The sequence below is a fragment of the Triturus cristatus genome, chromosome 3_2 (genome assembly GCF_964204655.1).
Source record: "Triturus cristatus chromosome 3_2, aTriCri1.1, whole genome shotgun sequence".
NCBI classification, from domain to species: domain Eukaryota; kingdom Metazoa; phylum Chordata; class Amphibia; order Caudata; family Salamandridae; genus Triturus; species Triturus cristatus.
The window spans coordinates 996,908,528-996,928,406 of NC_140584.1; the positions used below are offsets into that span (position 1 = coordinate 996,908,528).

Below are 19,879 nucleotides of genomic sequence, written 5' to 3' on the forward strand. Positions count from 1 at the left end.
CAACGACGCTGAACATCCTGGGCAAATCACTTAATCTCCCCGTGCCTAACAACAATGAATGTGTCCTCATGTAACGCAACTGGTGCTATGTAAAGCGCTCCGATACCCGATACAGCGTCAAGTTCGCGCTATATAAAACTCAGCAAAAAAATAAATATATGAAAGACAAGAGAGAATCTATATGATATCCCAGGTCATTCAACATTGTGAAGGTGCTCTAAAGAGACCAAAGTAAGTGGGGTCAGGAAACATATCTGAACAAGATGTCCCAACTAAACTAGAGAACAGCTAGGCGTGGTTGAGGTTCGGTTATCTACCATTTACTACAAATACTCACAGAGTCTCATAATGTGAAGACGTTACCTTATTAAATAAGCAGTTGTTCAACTCCTGAAACATCTGGTGAATTTTTCGTATTCTACCCTTTAAAGGACTTAAAAAACTAATGCCAGATAAGAATTCACATATACCTACTCAATTCATATATAAAAATATTTTATTGAAGCACCGTTGGCCCGTTTATCTGTAAATGCAGGACCAAAATAAAAAAATAGTTTTAGTTCAAATCAAGGTTCAACCACTGCTTTGTAATCTAACCAATGATTTTTAAAGCTTTTCAACGTAGGCTTCTTGGAGCTTTTGTGCACCATTGTGTAGTCACTTTAAATACCAATTGTTAATTTGTTTATAAAATGTAATGTGAGAGCAAAGGCTGCAACAAACCTAATTATAATCCCCATTAGCAAAATGCACTAACTCTGAGTGGATTGCATAAATAAGGACGCCTAAGAGCCCAAAAACAGTAAGTATGAGTCGCTTTATCAGTTTGGGGCATACATTTCAAGGATTACTCCAATTATTTTTTATTTTAAGTAATGATTAAGAGGGGTGGATTTCCACATTCGTTTTATCTATACTATTTTCTGAGCTGATTAATAACAACAAACCCCGCATAGGTTTACAAAATAAACAAACAGAGATTAAACAAGTTAGATCATAAACATTTTAGTATGCCAACCTTTGCAATAAACTGACCACTGTGGGACTGTCAATCAAATCTACACTGACATAATTGAGGAAAACTCTAGTGATATCCAATGCTAATGTGCTTAACTGTTACACACAAGTGGAACAGGATATTGCTTGTCCCCTGGAATTTTGACAACTCTATCCCCTTTATCCTTCCCCCAACCCCACTTCCTACTCACGTCAGGTTTGTTTCTTTAAAGCTGCGGTTCAAGTCCTGGTCAATGTACCGCGCACGCTTCTCCGCGGCCATGGGATTCGCCAGGAATGGTTCAGCAGTGACTGTCTTTCTGCGCAATTCAGTGGCATCTCGAATCCAGTGCCTGACAAGATAGACCCCCGACATCTCATCGCCGTGGGTGCCGCCTACAACTACTACTCGCCTGAGAGGGCCAAAGTTCAGGATGTTGCTCATCTCTACACATGTGCGATCCACAACTTGGTAGCAATGACCAGTCAGGAACTTCTGATAAAGACAAAAAAAGCATAGGTTTGATAAGGAGACCAATCTTTGTCTTTGATAATTTGGTACCCACGAAGAGGGACAACAAGCGTCTTCTGTCATGGCCAAACTGCCCTCTGGCTCAGTGGCCAGGACTTTTTGGGGTTACCTACTCTCTGAGCATTTCATACATTTTAAACTGTGACGTACAGTGACAAATCATAACACCACTAAAAAAAGTCACACTCACCCACAAAATCGAGACGCTTGACAGATGGAAACTGCAAGAAGTGTCACTTGCGTTGATTCCTTGCATTGAGAGAAGATCCTCTCCCTCCTCCTGTTTTTCTCACAGTGTCTCGCAACCGGCTATAGACGGGTAATAAGTGATGTGCTTAACTGTGCTGGAGACACGGCAGAGAAAAACGAGGAGCAAAGGTTGCCGAGGGAAACGCGGAGTCACCAAAAAATATGCAAAACTATCAACATGCAAAATATTTCAAATACCTGTGCACTGAAATGGGGCTAGCTTTGGTATGAATTAACATTTTCGGGATACACTGTGAACTTGTGATTATCCTTACAAAAAAAGTAGCTAAATGTGGTCAGTGGAGTAATACAACCTGAGGGTCCACACTGCAACTCAACCTCGTACTCGTTCTACATTGGCCCATCACAGCTAATGCCCTAGCAAAAAAGTGAAGGGACTTGTAAAAATTAATGCATTGTGTAATCTTTGTCTAAAGTTGACAACTTCCTGTGGTAGAAGAAGAAATCTGCATGTCCACAACCAAACTCATTTTTGCCTTTTCTATTATGTTTGTGGTTGCAATGCATTTAACCCCTTCGGTGCTCATGACGGAATGGTTCCGTCATGACCCACGGTTGAGCTGTGCTCATGACGGAACCATTCCATCATGACCACGCCCGCGCAAGATTCCGTCAGCACAGCGGCGGAATCTGCGCAGCATCGAAGGGGTTAAAGGAGAGTTCTGCCTATATTGCGTGTTTAAAATCATTATCATTAAATGTTGATCTAAGACGATGCTGTTTTTAATAATGAAAAGATCACATATTCTACAAGAGTAAGAGAACATGTTGGCCATCATTCTGCGTGGTGCAGGAATACCTTTGCAATATCACACTTTCCAAAATTTTCAATCGCACGGGTATGAGTAAACCCAGGATACAAGATTCCTGTGATACTCTAACTTACACCCTGAGAAATGGGCAATTACCTTGGAATTCAGACTTACAGCGCCTGGTTCCCTTGGTAATTCTCCATCTATCGACTCCCTCCCATGCAGAGATTTCATCGGCTTTTAGCTGGTGAAATGCCCAAATTGAGGGTGTGTTTCTCCTGCATCCTCTGTAACTTCAGATTCAGCCATCCACACCGGGTCCAGCGGCACTTGGACTTACGCCATTCTAGGAATTGAGGCACTGAGTTCTGATTTTGAAATGGAATTTAGGCTACTTCTCAGAGAAAAACAAGGAATGATTCCAGTTTTAAATCATCCAAAAAGTGATTCAGAACACCTAACTAGCAAGTCAAATTCACAAAAATGTCCCTCTGGATAGACCGGAGTTGTTCATGACTGTTGACTCCCCCGGTAGTAAGTCACATATACTCAGCACAGAAAGCTTTGTAAAACAGCCCCATGAGCTCACTCACTGTGCTGGACCATAGGCACATACAGACACAGAAATGTTGCTGGACATGTCCCCCTAATCTTTCGAAAGGATCATTTTGGTATCGCTCTCAATATGTGCGGTCTGGATCCCCCAGAGAAGTAAAACGTAAAAAGCAAGTGTTTACGTCCAATAACAATTGACTGTGAGCTCAGTTAGGAGCATCTACAGAGAAAACCATGTGTTATTAAAAAACAGTATTTGTTCACTTTCACATGCTCACAATGTCAAAATAGTTTTGTTGTCATGGGGAAGGTAGAGCAAGGAAAAAAAATAAAACAAGATATTTGTGGGGCATGAGATGTGTTGGGAAACCCAAAAGTCTTTTTGTGCAGAAGGAGAAATAAAAATAAACGTAATTCTAGCACTTTTCATAGAAGGGAATCATTGAATGTGACCACAGATTTGAATATTATATTCAAAGTTATCACCTGGCATGATCTAAATGGTTGTCTCTGCGAAAAGATATTTAAAAGAAGTCAATTTTTCAACAGAAATACCAATTGATGTGTTTTATTAAATGCTAAATAGGGAGATATTCAAAACCTGTAATATAATAATGTTAATACTTAGATTTATAAAGGGCGTCTTATCACCCCTAAGGGTCTCTAGGTGCTGTCCATAGGCAAAAGGGGATTAAGTCATCTGCCAAGAATCATAGGATGTTGATCCGACGCCGAGACTTGAACCTGGATCCCAAGTTCCGAAATTGGCATCTCTGGCTGTTACACCACACCCTACCCCATATCAGTTTTTATTACCTATGAGCCTTTAAATCATTTTTCTACCTGTGGAAGCATGAAAAGCTAAAAAGGGGCTTCCTGCGATTCAAATCTGATATCAGCAAGCTACATACACCTCTCTGCAGCAGGTGCAATAATTGGCTGAGCTGTATCTCGGGGATTGGAACTCATGGCAGCAGGGACATACACCTCTGAAATATACTGCCACTAAAAAATTGACCTGATGGTTACCTCTGCACCATAAGCGTAAAGCAGCCACCCTCCCCTCCTGCGGCTGGAAAAGGTGATCTGCAAGTAGCACAAACACTTCTAGACAGTACTTAATTTGTGAAATATTAAGTGCAGGTGCTCAATTTTTTTAAGAGGTCGTACCCACTTTCCCTGCCTACACCCACTTCCTCCACTGGTTCCACCCACTTATTCTATTGGCTCCACCCGCATCCTCAACTGGCGCTGCTGAAATCCAGATGTAATACTCCATGATTCCATGATATATATTAGGTTATGTCTTTAAAAAATAAAAATAAATAGATTGGGTCATGTCCAAACGTCCAAGTGCATTAAGCTTACACGGTCAACATATGCACTCTAACATCTCCAACTTCACAGCCCTCGCACTGGCCCTTGTACCCAAGCATAGCCCAAATGGCCCACAGATATGAAAAATTTCCGGCCCATCTCTCTATTACCCTATCTGTCAAAATTACTTGAGGCTCATATAGCCCCCCCATCTATGCTTATGTATTGAAGTCAGGCTGCTTGGACCCAACTCAAGCAGGATTTCGACCGGCACACTCTACAGAAGCAGTGATCATGTCTGTTGTCGATGGCATGCGTAAAGAAGTAGACAATAGCAATACCCAAGCATTGGTGCTATTGGACCTGTTTGTGGCCTTTGACACAGTCAACCATATTATTTTGGCTGACCGGGTTAGGGCTGCAGGTTTTCGGGACTCAGCGCTGAACTGGCTTATCTCTTTTCTGAGGGAAAGATCTCAATCAGTCAGGCTTCCCTGTTTCTCTTCTACAGAGGTGCAACTGAATTGTGGGGTTCCTCATGGTTCTTCGCTGTCCTCCCACCTTTTTAACATCTATATTCGCCCCTTGATTAACGCCCTCAATAATAAAGAAATCAACATTTTTAACTATGCGGATTACATGCAACTGCTATTCAAGGATTAATGATAGCTCCACGTCTTGACAGCTATTTCAGGATACTATGTTGTTCATCCGGGATTGAATGTACAGCAACCATCTGAAGTTGAATTCCGATAAAAACATAGATAATTATCACAAAAAGTAAGATGGATTATTGGACGCCATCGTTCTAGACTAGTGAGATGGGTTCTCCCCCACACCCAAAAAAGCTGTAAAAAGCTTGGTCGTTATTATCAATGAGGATCTATCCTTCAAGCAGCAGCTAGGAGCAATGACCTCACGTAGCTTTTGCCAGCTCTGCCGCATAAACAAGATTAAAAAAATTAATTACTAGAGAGGCTTTGACCCAAGTAATTATAGCTTTAGTCATGTCTAGAATTGACTACACCAACTCCCTCTACCTGGGTCTTCCCAAAGTCCTCCTACGCAGGCTCCAGCTAATCCAAAATCAGGCTGATCGGCTAATATACACTCGGCCCAGACATAGCCACATCTCCCAGGTGACCATGGACCTTCACTGGTTGCCAGTCGCACAGAGAACTACGTTTAAAGCTTGTTGTATGGTTTTTAAGTCCCTGTACTTGAATTACCCCGCATTTGTGAAGTCTCGGATCATAAAATACTGTCCTACTAGAGCACTAAGATCTAGCCACCTTCACTTTCTGGTGATCACCTCTTGGAAAACACAAGGGATCGGAAGGCGTAGGTTCGCCGTTATCGCCCCTCGAGTATGGAATAGTCTACCCCTGGACCTTAGGCCCATCTCTGATCTGGTTACTTTTAGGAAGCTCTTGAAGACATGGTTTTTTAGACAGGCTTACCAATAAGTGGGGATGAAGTCCGATCAGTTACCTAGTGCCAAGAGACCGTCTGGTGAATATGCGCTTTATAAAAGGACAGTGACATAACATGCCTACTAACAACTACCATGTATAATCCAATTGCAGCCACATGATGGACAGTGACATAACATGTCTACTAACAACTACCATGTATAATCCAATTGCAGCCACATGAGCTATGATACCCCCCTTCGATGTCCAACGCAGCTTCATAATGCAAATGGCTGCGAAATAATCTATCCTGCAACCCTAGGTAGTGTGTGGTGGTAGGTGGTGTTCCCCACAGAGCTGAAGGTGGGATAGTAGTGTGTGTGTGTGCCACTGCCTTAATAATAGGGTTCCTCTTAAGTGGTTGCGATAGGCACCCTCGAGCAAAAGGGGATAGAGGTACTCCTGCTTTAACTGAGGCGCAATGGGCTGTGAGGGAGGGAGGGCTGAGTAAGTTCCCTTCAGAGCTGGAAATGCAGGCCCTTCCTAAAAACAGCCTCCCAGCCACCATTGGAACGGGGTAACAAATCCCTCCCATTCTAGTGGCTCAGCCCCTCTGTACATGTTCAAACCCTGACACGTACTAGGGATAGTCAGATAACACTTGGAACCGCATTTCATTTCGGAAAATACACTAACATGGTCTAATAGTTACATTTAATGTTATTTCTGTTTCAGTATCTGCTTGTATAAGTTTATAGTTGTCTTTTTTAGATTCGCGCACTCTGAGGCAGGCCGCGAGTTGCATGTGGCGGCCAAATCTATAAAACACACATAACACAAAACATAACACATTATCGGATAACTGCACATGAAACTATGCTGCGGCCTCGTCAAGGTAGAGTTAAAATGAACTATGAGGAACTCAGGTTGTAGAGCTTAGATTCCTTGCCTCAGCTGCAACATTGCTTTGCTGGAATGCAACCAACCTTGGTTTTGCAGTGTTTTTCCATATAGCGAGAACTCGGGTACTGGAGCGCTTTACATGAGCACCAGTTACATTACACAAAGTGACATTCATGTTTAGTAGGCAAAGGGAGATTAAGTGTTTTGACCAGAATCACAGGATGTTGGGCAGACGCCGAGACTCGAATCTGGTTCCCCAGTTCCAAAGTCAACTGCTCTGGTCGTTAAGACACACCCTTTCAACATCAACATATCGCTGTATGTGAACATTTGCAGATGGATGTAGCATGCATGGCATGTACAGCATTGCCCCTATTGTTCCAGGGATTATCTGCAGCAATTATAATGCAAACCAAGGGATGCCATTGCCAACCCTCAGCCAAGCCTTTGGGGTTCTCTCTGGAATGGCCAGTGTTATTCCTGCAGCTGGGCTTAACCAAGTGTCTCTTGATGAAAAGCAACAAGCCAGCTTTATGAAAAGAAAGCCACGTCTTGCCAGTCTCCACTTACTCTAATACTGCCATCCAGGCACAAAACAAAAAGGCAATTTCCATGTAATTTCTGCAACGATTAATACCTGCACTTATCTCTTTGCTTGCCGCCCCATCATCTTGTATCTGGTACACATGTACATCATGAGATATAATCTTATGACGTTCCATTACTTCATGTATTATTATGATTATGAAATCATTACTCACTTACTGCCTTTTATTACCCTGTGGCCTGCGGGAAACAACCTTTACAACGCAGTCATTACATTTACAACGCAATCATAACATCGCAACATCCTTTATGACGCAGCCATTACATTGCATGTCACTACAACGCATGACACTACAACGCATGTCACTACAACGCAGGCATTACTTCGCATGTCATACCAACGCATACCACTACAACGCATAGTACCCCTACACTATCCAACACTTACCCTACTGTTGCACCCCCTGGAGTTAGAATAGTAATTTTTACCCCTACACTATCCAACACTTACCCTACTGTTGCACCCCCTGGAGTTAGAATAGTAATTTTCACCCCTACACTATCCAACACTCACCTTAAATGCAATGTAATGGTATGCGTTGTAATGGTATGCGTTGTAAAAGTATGATGCGATGTAATGTAATGCGTTGTTAGTGTAGTTTTAAAGAATTTGTTGTAGTGGCATGCGATGTAAATGTGTGCATTGTAAAGGATGTTGCGATGTAAAAACTGCGTGGTAAAGGCATGCGTTGTAAATGTATGCATTGTAACGTCATACATTCGTGGCCTGCTGCATGCTGTTGGCACTCTGCATGCTTCGTCTGCTTAACACTGTGGCTGCGCAGTATGCTGGGGCGTGCGATAACAAAGTGGGAACACTTTTCACATTGGTCCAACTCGGGACACTTGACTGTTCAATGCCAAGGGGAGACGGGCCGATAATTATTTGCAGGCGGACACTGGTAGCGATACTCTGATTTATGACGGACAGACCTGTTAAGCTCCCTGAGGCAGAGACCCACCCAGGCAGCTTCTGGCAGTGTGTGCCTCATCATGATAGGGCGGGTGGCGTCGAATTTACAAAAGTGTATGCACTATTCTCCACACAACACCAAATCTAGCATAATCAGTAATCCAGTGGTGTTTTTCTCCCACACAAATGAGAAAAAAATTCACTCATTTGTGTGGGAAATCGCACAATCTGGCAACACTGTATACAGGCATGGATGGATTTACTGTGTGTGTGGTATCGGTTCTTCACCGGGAGTCTGGAGACCATGTAAAGTGAGCCGATATCGTATGTGGCACACGATGCCACCCTATGAGTTGGCACTTGGCAGGTATGTCAATAGATCCGGCCCTGAGACATAAGTGCTGGTGCTAAGCACAGAAACCACGGGCACAAATTAAGCATTGTTTCAAGAGCCTATTCTCATCTTCAAGATATATTATATTGGAAATAAACATGTTAACTCAGAGTAGACACTCATGTCTGTAAGAGGTGTTCAACTTTGAGTTGTCTTACCATATGAGCTAATTAATTATAGAGTAGCCAGAAGTCTCAATAGTTTAATACTTAACGAAATATTTTGAGATGGATTACTAGTGTTTTAACTACTCAATGGTATTCATATGAAATTAAAACCTGAGAATCTGCAAGTCATATAGATCCCTGCAATAGGCGGATAGAAGCCAGTGTTAAAAATGATGGACTGGCTTTAACATCAAACTCTGAATTGTATTGTAGATGCTTCATACTCCTTACAAGGGCTGCATTCTTGGACCAATAGAACACTATACGGTAGGGTGCTCTTCGCTGGAAAGATGGTGAATTGTAGTGAGGCATGTGTGGGGAGCGCGTTGCTGGTGCTGATCGAAGTGGTGTTCTTATTTAGTTCTCTGCGCTTGAGCATACAGTAGAGCAGAGATGCTTGAGAGATAAAACACGTGAGCCTCTTGGTATTGTTGGGTTGGGTTGGGAGGATGTGGTTGTCACTGTGGTCTATGGTGCTAGTGCTTCGGTGTTGTGCATGGCGAGCAGCGGATTATATCTCTTACAGGCTGCAATTGTGCTGCGGAATTGGTCTAGATCTTGGTTAGGTACAGCAAGTCCACTGATGCCCATTCTCTACTTATGTGGGGATGAGATCTCTTTTTTGGTCACTGTGATTCTTCATCTTTGGTTTGGGAAGAGACAGTTTTTATCTCATTCCTGAACTCCACATGATACAAGATATTTCTTGTCAGATCGGTGGGAATGCCATAATTGTGGTGTTACGGAGAATAAGAAGTTCCACCTATGTGATTATTCCTACAGGGAGGCATGACCGGCTGAGGTTCTAGTCTGTAAGAGCTCATTGGAGGTCTTGGTTAGAAAAGCATTGCAAGAGCTCCTTGGGAGTCATACCCGTGTTTATATTTTTGATCATTATTGTATATGTTGTATAGATTGTGTTAGGATAGTTACAAAAACCAGGTCTTATCGACCTCGATATAGATGCTGGGTGATCAGGAGGTTTTCTTCCCACAGGTTTATTGCTGGTAGAGTATTTGAATGTATGTTAGTGAAATGGGCCCTAGCGTATGATGAATATATGTGCGTGTAACTGTGAGATTACTCTATCCGTGGTAGTGGGGATATTTTAGATACCCAGATCTCTATCAATTTCCTGGTAGCAGAGTAGGATGGTTTTTGATGCCTATCTTGATCTGATAAGATTGCTTGTACATTAGCTTATTGATTATTGATTTTATTTGATTGATGTTGGTATATGTACTAATACTATATGTTGGAGTTGTCATGTTGAGTTATATGTAGTGCTTCTGGAACTTGGAAGCTGGTAGCAGTTTCGTAGTAGAGCAGAGGGAAGTATATGCTGCTCTCGGGAAAGACGGAATTGTAAGGAATAACGTGTGACAATTGAAGTTGCGCGTCACATTGTCTGGGTTCGGAATCAGTGACATTATTATATGTTACTATTAGAAAATATTTCTGGTATATAAGGAGTGTGTATCGTAGTGAAGGTTATCTTTGAAACTCTGGTCTTAAGTCCCAGGGATCCGTAAGGATTTTCGTTAAAGCTTATTGCGGGAGGAGTAATAGGTATTCTCTGAGCTTGTTTGAAGAACTGGGCAGAGGTAAGCTGCTTAGTTGTTGTGAGTTATAATTCTGTAGTGGGACAGATTGTGCGCTGTTCTCGGGAAGCAGGATTCTGTGTGCATGTACTATATTTTTTTTGTATGAATGTGCGTGAATGCATATACATTTATTGATTGTAAGACTCTTTGGATAAGTCCTAGAGGAAACAGTTAGGAGATGTATGAAAGTTTGTCGATTCTTGAGAAATAGACTCTCTTTTTACTATTCTGTGGTTAGCGAAACAGACAATGGAGATGTTTTTATGTTGTAACTAATAGATTTTGTAGAAATTTTGACACAAAGTCTTCTGAGGAGATTTTGTAAAGGAGGGGTAGACGAGTGACAGAAGACAGGAGACAAGCGACTGCAGCGACTGTTGACGTCAGAAAGTCCGCGCTCTGATTGGATAGTGGATCAGAATAGGGTTCGCGCTAGGATTGGTGCGTTAGTGTGAGTCGCGCAGGGATTGGGAGAGCTGTTTAGTGACGTAGGCGTTCCAGGATTGGTGCGTTACTGTGAGTCGCGCTGCTATTGGTTGAAAAGCTCGTATTGTATATTTATAATACGGAAAGAGTAGAGAGTTTTGGTAAGCGCTAAGATGTATTACCAAGAAGAGAAAAAGAAGAAAACATTCTTTGGAAAAGTTAAAAAGTGGTTTAGCAAGGATAAAGAGGTTAAGACGAGAGAGGGTGAGTTGTTACCTCCAGCGAAAACACCTGCATCCTTCATGGCTGCAAGATATGGGTTACATACCTGTATATGGTTGGAGAATTGGGTTAGGTACACTAAAGAAGATGGTGTTCTAGCATTTCCAGAACATGGTTCATTTAATTTGGCCGTGTTGAGAAATTTACGGGAAAAGATGGTATGTCTGGACCCGAAGCCAAGACCTACACAGTTCGAGGCTTTAGTGGAATGGGAAGAGGAAGTACATAATCGAGAAAGACAAAGATCTGGAGGTCAGTACAGATACATGTTTGGGAGAAGACATGATCGTGAGACTCATCATGATCGAATGAAAAGGTGGCGAGATGCTAATATGACAGAAGGATTATATCCGATGAGAACAGTTGAAGGAGGAGCAGAAAGGGTTCCTGAGTCAGATATGAGAAGATATGGAGAGTATGAGGATGAGGTCTTGAATGACATGATTTACAAAAGACCACCTCCATATAGACCAGAACCAGATGAGAGTACACCAGTTGTTTCTCCGATAAGAGATACGGTTTGTACTATTGAGACAGAAAAGGTGACACCTAATTCTAGAGGTAGTAATAGAGGTAGTAATGAAAATGCCAGACAATTAGCAAAAACGACAACGGAACTAACTGAGAAAATTAGGGAGTTAACGAAGAATCTGGAAGCTGTTACGGTGCCTGTAACTATAGGTCCGGTTATTCCTGTGTTTGATAAACAGAGGACAGGTGAAAATGGACTGGTGGTTCCATATGTTGGGAATAATTTGACAAATTCAGTTGGTCTTTCAGGAGACTCGGGTAAAAGAACAGAGAGAAGTGACCTGAGACAATCTAGACATGACATATGTAGTGAAATACTGGATACTAGTGAACCTAGTTGTTCAGGGATGCCAATTTTAGAACCGCAGAAAAGAGTGGTTCCAGTGAGAAAAAGTGCTGAAATAACAGTTGATGATTTGAATGATTGGATGAAGGTTCTTCAGAAAAAGGATAAGGATTCACAAGTTATTGATGTGGTTAAGTTACGTGTAGAATTAGAAGAGCTTGTGACAGGAACAGTTCCAACAGAAATCCTGAAGAGTCATCATGATGGTGAGCTGATGTTTATGTGTAAAAGCATAACATGGAGAGCAAGACATACACATGACAGGCTGAGAACAATAGCAAATGAGCTAGGAGTTGATATTGATAAAGTGAAAGCTTTGCAGAAAACCTACAGGATGGATTTTACAGAGAAAGATATAGAAAATTTGAATGCTTCTGGTAGAACAGGACAGATTAAAGAAATGGTGGCATTATTGCGAAGATGGGGTGATGTAGAAAAGTGGAAGGATAGGTGGTATAAGAAAAGAGAGGAATCTGAGGATAGAACGACGTATTCAGCATTTCCAGTGAGAGAAAAGGAGAAACCAGTGAATAATTATCCTATGAGAGAAATACCTGGAGGAGGATATGTACATGTTCCATGGACCAGACAGGATATTTTATCATTTACGAATGATTTCCCTCGATTGAGAGAAAAGCCCGTCGAGTGGTATAGGCAGGTAGACAGGTTTGTGAAATTGTCAAAAGTGCTGTGGGTTGACCTGAATAGTCTGTTTGATATAATTGTTCCAGCAGACTTGTGGACTGAGTGTAAAATAGTTGTGAGTTGGTCTACTGAGGAGTATCCAAGAGATCCAAGAACAGGGGCACCAGATCCAGAAGTGATGAGGAAGTATGATCAGGTGATGGTATACCTGAAGAGTAAAGTACCTCCAAAAGAGACAGACTGGGTTAAGATAGATCGAACACAACAGGAAGCAAAAGAATCAGTTCATGCTTTTTACGAAAGGCTGATACTGGCTTTTAAACAATTCAGTGGAGATGAACACCTGGGTGACAAAGATTTGAGTCATTTTGTATACAGGTTTGTATATGGCCTGAGACCTGAAATTGGTGAGAGAATTCGTGAACACACAGTGGATTGGCAGAGTAAGAAAGTAGATGAGATTCTGAGGCATGCAAAATACTTCAGTGATGAAATTGAAGCAAAACAAAGAAAGCTGAAAGAGAAAGCAATGTGGGCACAAGTGAAGGTTGCGGAAAGACAAGAAGCACAGTTAGTGGAACAAGCGAATAATCCAGGAAATAATGTGGGAAATAGACCTAGATTTGCAGGAAAAGGGAAAGGAAGTCTTGAGGAAGCAAAGAAAAAGTTCCCTTGTCACAACTGTGGCCAACTGGGACACTGGAGGTCTGAATGTCCAAATCCACCATTAGTGAATAATGATAATAAATCCTTAAATCAACAGGTGCAGAATGAAGGGAATAATCAACAGCAACAACAGAAAGTTGTGAGACAGCAGAGTCAAGAGCCAAAACCGCCCTTACCGCAGAATAGAGGGGTACAAAAGTATAATCAGGATTCAGGATTCTACGATGATGAGCAGGTAAACAAACCAAAACGTTCTAACAAAGTACAACAGTACTTGTTAAAGAGTGAAGGGAGTGAGTCTGAGGGTGATTATTGACGGTGCCGAAGAGAGGAGGAAGAGTGCATACTTGGTGCAACTCTAGAAATAGACCAGGCAGGACCATTTGTGGATGGGAAAATAAATGAAGAGAGTGTTACTTTTTTGGTAGACACAGGTGCGACAAGATCAACTGTCAGGTCAACAGATGTTAGAAATCTTCCTCTCTCGGATGAAGCAATCCAAGTAGTTGGTGTAGCCAATACACAGATCAGAACACGTCTTACTGAACCAGTAAGAGTACAGATAGGGAAATTTTCAGACATGCACAGATTTATTGTCTGTGATACGAGTCCAGTGAACTTGCTAGGTAGGGACCTATTGTGTAAGATGAACTGCACAATTTTTTGTACACCAGATGGAATAGCTTTTGAGACACCAGATGATGATGTTTTCTACCGTATGACTCTAGAAAATAGAGAAAGTGAGTTAATTGGTGCATTTGCTGTGTTTAATCCGGAGGATTTGCCTCAAGAGCTGAGAGACACAGTGAAAAGAGCAGTGTGGGATTTTACAGGAGAGGATGTGGGATTGATGAATAATGTAGATCCAGTGAAAATTGCAGTGAAAGAGGGAATCACATATCCTAACATTCCTCAGTACAAAATGACACCAGAAATAATTGAAGGGATAACTCCTATAATTGAGAAAATGATTCAGCAAGGAGTCCTGAGAGAACTATTGAGTAGTCCGTGTAATTCACCGATAATGGGACTAAAAAAGCCCAATGGGAAATTTAGGATAGTGCAGGATTTGAGAAAAGTTAATCAAATTGTGGTGGCATGTTGTCCTATTGTGCCAAATCCATCAGTGATTCTGTATCAAATTCCACATGATGCTGAGTGGTATACAGTGATTGATTTGTGTCATGCGTTCTTTTCAATTCCATTGCATCATGATAGCCAGCCGATTTTTGCATTTAGGTTTGGCCAGCGTATTTTAGCATGGTGTCGTATCCCACAGGGATATACAGAGAGTCCTTCGATATTCAATCGGTTATTGAAGAAATCGTTGGAAAGTTTGATCATGCCCGAGAGTTCAGTGCTAGTACAATATATTGATGACCTATTGGTGGCATCAAAGACACGTGAAGCTTGTGAAGTAGATACCATAGCTTTACTGAATCATCTGGCAGATGGAGGGTTAAAGGTATCTCCAGCTAAATTGCAATTTTGCAAGAAAGAAGTGCATTATCTTGGACACAATATTGAAAAAGGTCTGAGAAAAGTGACTACTGACAGGATCAGAATAATCAGAGAAATGAAAGCTCCAAAAACCCAGAGGGAAGTGAGAATGTTCCTGGGTATGGTGGGATATTGTCGTCAGTGGATAATTAATTTTTCGCTGATTGCAAAGCCACTGATTAAATTGACAAAAAGTGAGATGACAGATCCATTGAATCTGGATACAGAACAAATGGCAGCATTTGAAGAGCTCAAAAGTAAAATGTGTGAGGCTCCAGCTTTGGGTATGCCTGACTACGAAAAGGAGTTTGAATTGTACTGCAGTGAGAGGAATGGATGTGCACTTTCAGTGTTAATCCAGAAACATGGACAATTGAGAAGGCCTATTGCGTACTTCTCATCAACACTTGACCCTGTAGCCGTGGGTTTACCAGGTTGTCTAAAATCTGTGGCTGCAACATGCAGAAGCCTGGAACAGAGTGAGGGAATCATAATGGGATATCCTGTAAGGGTATACGTACCTCACAATGTGGCAATTCTCTTGACAAGAAGCAGAACTCAGTACATGTCACATAGTCGTTTGACTAAATATGAAAAAGTGATTCTGGGAGCATCAAATGTGACTCTTGAGAGATGTGTGAATGTGAATCCAGCGACACTTTTGCTGGATATTGAAAACGTAGGTGTGAAAATGGAAGATGATCATGATTGTTTGGATGTGCTTGAGTACTGTACAAAACCAAGACCAGACATAAGGGATATTCCCTTACCTGAAAATGACCATGTGTTGTTTGTGGATGGATCATGCCTGAGAAATGATAATGGTGTGTTATGTGCAGCATATGCGGTGTGCAAAGTTTCAGAGGTCATGGAAGCATCACCGTTGAAAGGAGTGAAATCTGCGCAAGTTGCTGAATTGGTGGCATTAACAAAAGCTTGTGAAATTGGGAAAGATTTGAGAACAACTGTGATGACTGATAGTCAGTACGGATTTGGAGTTGTGCATGACTTTGGCCAACTTTGGCTACAAAGAGGTTTCTTGACATCGGGTGGAACTCCAATAAAGAATGCTGAAATGATTGGTAAATTGCTTGAGGCGATACAGCTGCCTAAGGAATTGGCAGTTGTAAAATGTGCTGCCCATGGTCAGGGAGATGATTTTATAACGGTTGGAAACCGTTACGCCAATGATGTGGCGCAGTATTGTGCAAAGACAAATCAATCCATTAATAGGGACAGAGAGGGGGAAATGTCTTTTCTGTCTGTGATGTTTACTAATGTCTTAGAGACATGGGATGAAGTGAAGCAGTTACAGGATGAGGCAGGAGAGGAAGAGAAAAAAGATTGGATTAAAGCAGGATGTGCTCCAAGAGAAACAGACCATGTTTGGGTCTACAGAGATGGCAGACCAGTAATGCCGAACTCCATCTTGTCGTCAATGGCAAGGATGTATCATGGCCAGGGACATTTGGGGAGGGATGCGATGGTCCGGTCGTTCAAACAGACCTGGTACAATGCAAAATTCAGGACAATTGCAGAGAGCATCTGTCAAAGGTGTTTAATTTGTCAGCAATTTAACACTGGGAAAAAGACAGTGGTGAGTCTAGGGACAATAGGTAGAGAAGGAGGTCCTTTTACAAGAATGCAGATTGATTTCATTGAAATGCCCCAAGTAAACAGACTAAGGTATGTTCTAGTGATAGTCTGTTTGTTTTCAAGGTGGGTGGAAGCTTACCCGACTAGAAGAAATGATGGATTAACAGTGGCAAAATTACTGTTGAGGGAATTAATTCCTAGGTACGGGTTTCCAGTTACAGTTGAGTCTGACAGAGGCAGACACTTCCAAAATGAACTCATAGGTTTGATTTGTGAAGCATTGAAAATACAGCAGAAGCTACATTGTGCATACCGACCAGAGGCTTCTGGTGTGGTTGAGCAGATCAATGGCACAATCAAGAATAGGATTGGAAAGATGTGTTTAGCCACTGGCATGAAATGGCCAGATGTGTTACCTCTAGTTCTGATGACTATGAGATCTACTCCAGATAGAACTACAGGTTTGAGCCCGCATGAGATAATTATGGGACGTGCAATGCGCCATGCATTCGTGCCTGTAAATAAATTGGTGACAATAACTGATGACATGATTTTGGATTACTGTAAAGGCCTGGCTGACGCAGTTCATTCTGTGTTTCACCAGGTTGGAGAAGAAGCTACCACACTTGAGAAGAAGTAAGCTCATGATCTGAGTCCAGGAGACTGGGTGAGGATTAAAGTTCACAGAAGAAGAAATTGCTTGATTCCAAGGTGGGGAAGGCCGAGACAAGTTATTCTGACTACGACGACTGCAGTAAAGTGTGCTGGAGTGAAGCACTGGGTACATGCAAGTCATACTCTGAGAGTTCCAAACCCAAAAGAAGGGACTGGTGAAGAGTATTTTGAAGAATCAGATTCCAGTGATGGTGAAGATACTGAAGATACGGAATCAGTGAGAAAAGAAGCAGAGAGAGCTTCAAGAGAATCACTGCGAGTATCAGAGAGAAGATCGGATTCTGTAAAAGAGCCTGAAGTTTCAAGTAGCAGTGGAGGAAAAAGAAAAGAAAAGAGAAATCACACAGAGACTACTCCTGAATCAGAAGAGGAGGAGTTTGAAGAACCACTTGAGATTATACTTGAAGAAGCAGGGTCAGAAGAAGATAGAGAGGGACAGATTGCGGAAGACCCCCGAGGAGGTGTAGGGAACATTCATGAGGAGCTAGGTGAAGGGACAAGTAGACAGCAAGAAGATTGCGTGTCGGAGACCCGAGGAGGGAGAGAAGTAGGGAAGTCTCAAATAGTGGTGAAAGAATCTGTGAAAGAAAAGAAAACTGCTGTAAAAAGAAAACAGAAGGCAATTGAAACAGAATCGGATGATGAGAATGAACAAACAGAGGGTCGAGTTCTGAGAAAGAGAACTTGGATTGAAGAAAAGAATGAGAAAGAAGTGAAACCGAAAAAGAAATCAAAAGAACCAGTAGAAATAAGAAGAGTAAGAAGACCCAACCAAAAGTACAGATCACCGGAATGGTCTTATGTGACACTGTCTGAAAAAGGAAAAGAAGAAACAGTGACTCGAGATAATCCGGAAGTGGTCTTGAGAAAAGTGGTTGAGGAAGATACTGGTGAAATTTTGAAAGTACTCTTGACTGACATTGGAGAAGAGTCAGATTCTGGGGATTGTGAGATTGGAGATCTGATACAATTTGATGTTGAAGAAATTGGAGTGAAAAACGACGAGTATCCAAACTGAATAAAAGAAGGATTCATTTGGACTGAGTGAACGGAAAAGATCTTTTGGAGAAACTGAGGAGTTTGGAGCAAAAAAAACGTTGAAGAATTTGAAAAGTTCTAATTTCAGTAGTGGAGTAGTAGAGGTTAAAGCAAAAGTAGTAAAATGGCTAACATAGAGGATAATCAAAATAGATGTGCCTTCTTTAACCCCTTCCATGCGGGGCGGATTCCCCCGCTGTGCTGAGCGCTGCTTGCGCGGGCGTGGTCATGACGGAACGGTTCCGTCATGAGCACAGCTCAACCGACGCTCATGACGGAACCGTTCCGTCATGAGCGCCGAAGGGGTTAAAAGGTGGTGTAGGATGTGCTTCTGCTGTACTGGATTATTAATGCTTCTATGGGGTATTTTAGTTTTATTAGTTACTTTTAAAATTGAATTTGAGATGAACACAGAAAATGTGACTAATATAGAGAAGAATTCACAAAAAGTAGTTCCAATTAGAAGTAGTAGTTACATACACAAAGATAGGTCAATTAATAATTTTTCTAGTAATGTTTTTTCTAAACTGTTATATGAATATGTGAAGACAATGGAAGTGAGGGATTGCTACGTCTGTATGCAATTACCTGCATCCGTTTCAGAGGGTGTTACTTATCACCATTTACCAGCTACATATGGTATTTCTTGTAGTATTTTAAGTAGTGTTTTTTATTTGTTAGGGAAAGTAGATTATAAGATGTCTAACAGAGATAGTATTTTTGGGCACTTGCCAATGAACAAAGAGCTGAATCCAGCTAAAGAAGCTAACACTTTTGGTGAGATCTTTATTGAAGAAAAGGGATTAACATTAGCTTACATTTTTAAGAATAATTTAACTTGCAGTCTGAAAGAAGAGGAGAAAGCTTTTCTGGATATGGTAGAGGAAAGGAGAGTGAACATGCACGAGAAAGCGGGAAAATATGAAGTGAGTGAGACAATTTGGGACATTGAGATGGGAAAAGAGTTGAGAAATGGGGCTAGTCCAACTTTAGCTCTAGATGCACCGCAGAAGGGTAAACTATGCATTACCAGAAGGAAATCCCAATATGATACATATTTCGTGGGGACTAGTGAGTGCCATGATACATACTTCATTGCGACAGGTTGGGGTTTCAGGGGTGGAGAAGATACAATTTTTCCAGGAGTGTACTATGTTTGTGGGAACAAGGCTTATTACAAATTGCCTGATCATTGGTATGGCACGTGTTATGTGGGCTTAGTTTTTCTTAAGATTTTTCATACAGATAAAATAAGAGATGTAGAAGATATTAACTTATTAACACGTTTTAAGAGAGAAACTTGGTCTGAAATTGTGGGTGACATTTTTGGGGTTTTGATTCCAGCAGTGGGAATTTCTTTAAATGCTTATGGAATTCGGAAACTGTCCACAGTGGTTGATCGCTTATCGACAAATACCGCAGGAGGGTTTCTTTTGGTGAATATGGAATTAAGTGCCGTACGTGCCATGTCTATGCAAAATCAACTTGCCCTTGATATTCTATTGGCCAAGGAGGGTGGAGTCTGTGGAATATTGAAAGTTCAACATTGTTGCACTTACATTCCTGACGAAAGTAAAGACTTGAAGGTCTATATCAAAAATATTACTGATTTGCATGAAGAATTAGTACCACTTGAAGCTGGGAGTTTGTGGACTAAAATAGCTAATAAGATGATAGCTGTGAAAGATTTTATTGCAAAAATAGGTAGTACTATTATAGGTAGAATATTGTTTCCTCTGTCTTGTATAATTGT

General features: G+C 41.5%; 1 protein-coding gene across 2 annotated transcripts in view; it reads right to left on the bottom strand.

The window, feature by feature from the left end:
• The window catches only part of LOC146858973 (N-acyl-aromatic-L-amino acid amidohydrolase (carboxylate-forming)-like), a 174,436-nt gene that overhangs the window by 90,862 nt on the left and 63,695 nt on the right, over nucleotides 1-19,879 (bottom strand). The window contains exons 1-2 of one of the 2 annotated variants that reach the window (XM_085649612.1): nucleotides 1,719-1,856; nucleotides 1,209-1,492 (exon numbers count right to left, since the gene is read on the bottom strand). In XM_085649612.1, coding sequence (XP_085505738.1) covers nucleotides 1,209-1,492; nucleotides 1,719-1,784 — 350 coding nt within the window. In that variant the 5' untranslated portion in view covers nucleotides 1,785-1,856. Of the gene's footprint in view, nucleotides 1-1,208; nucleotides 1,493-1,718; nucleotides 1,857-19,879 lie in introns of those variants that run through there. The other variant, XM_085649613.1, reaches the window with a different exon arrangement.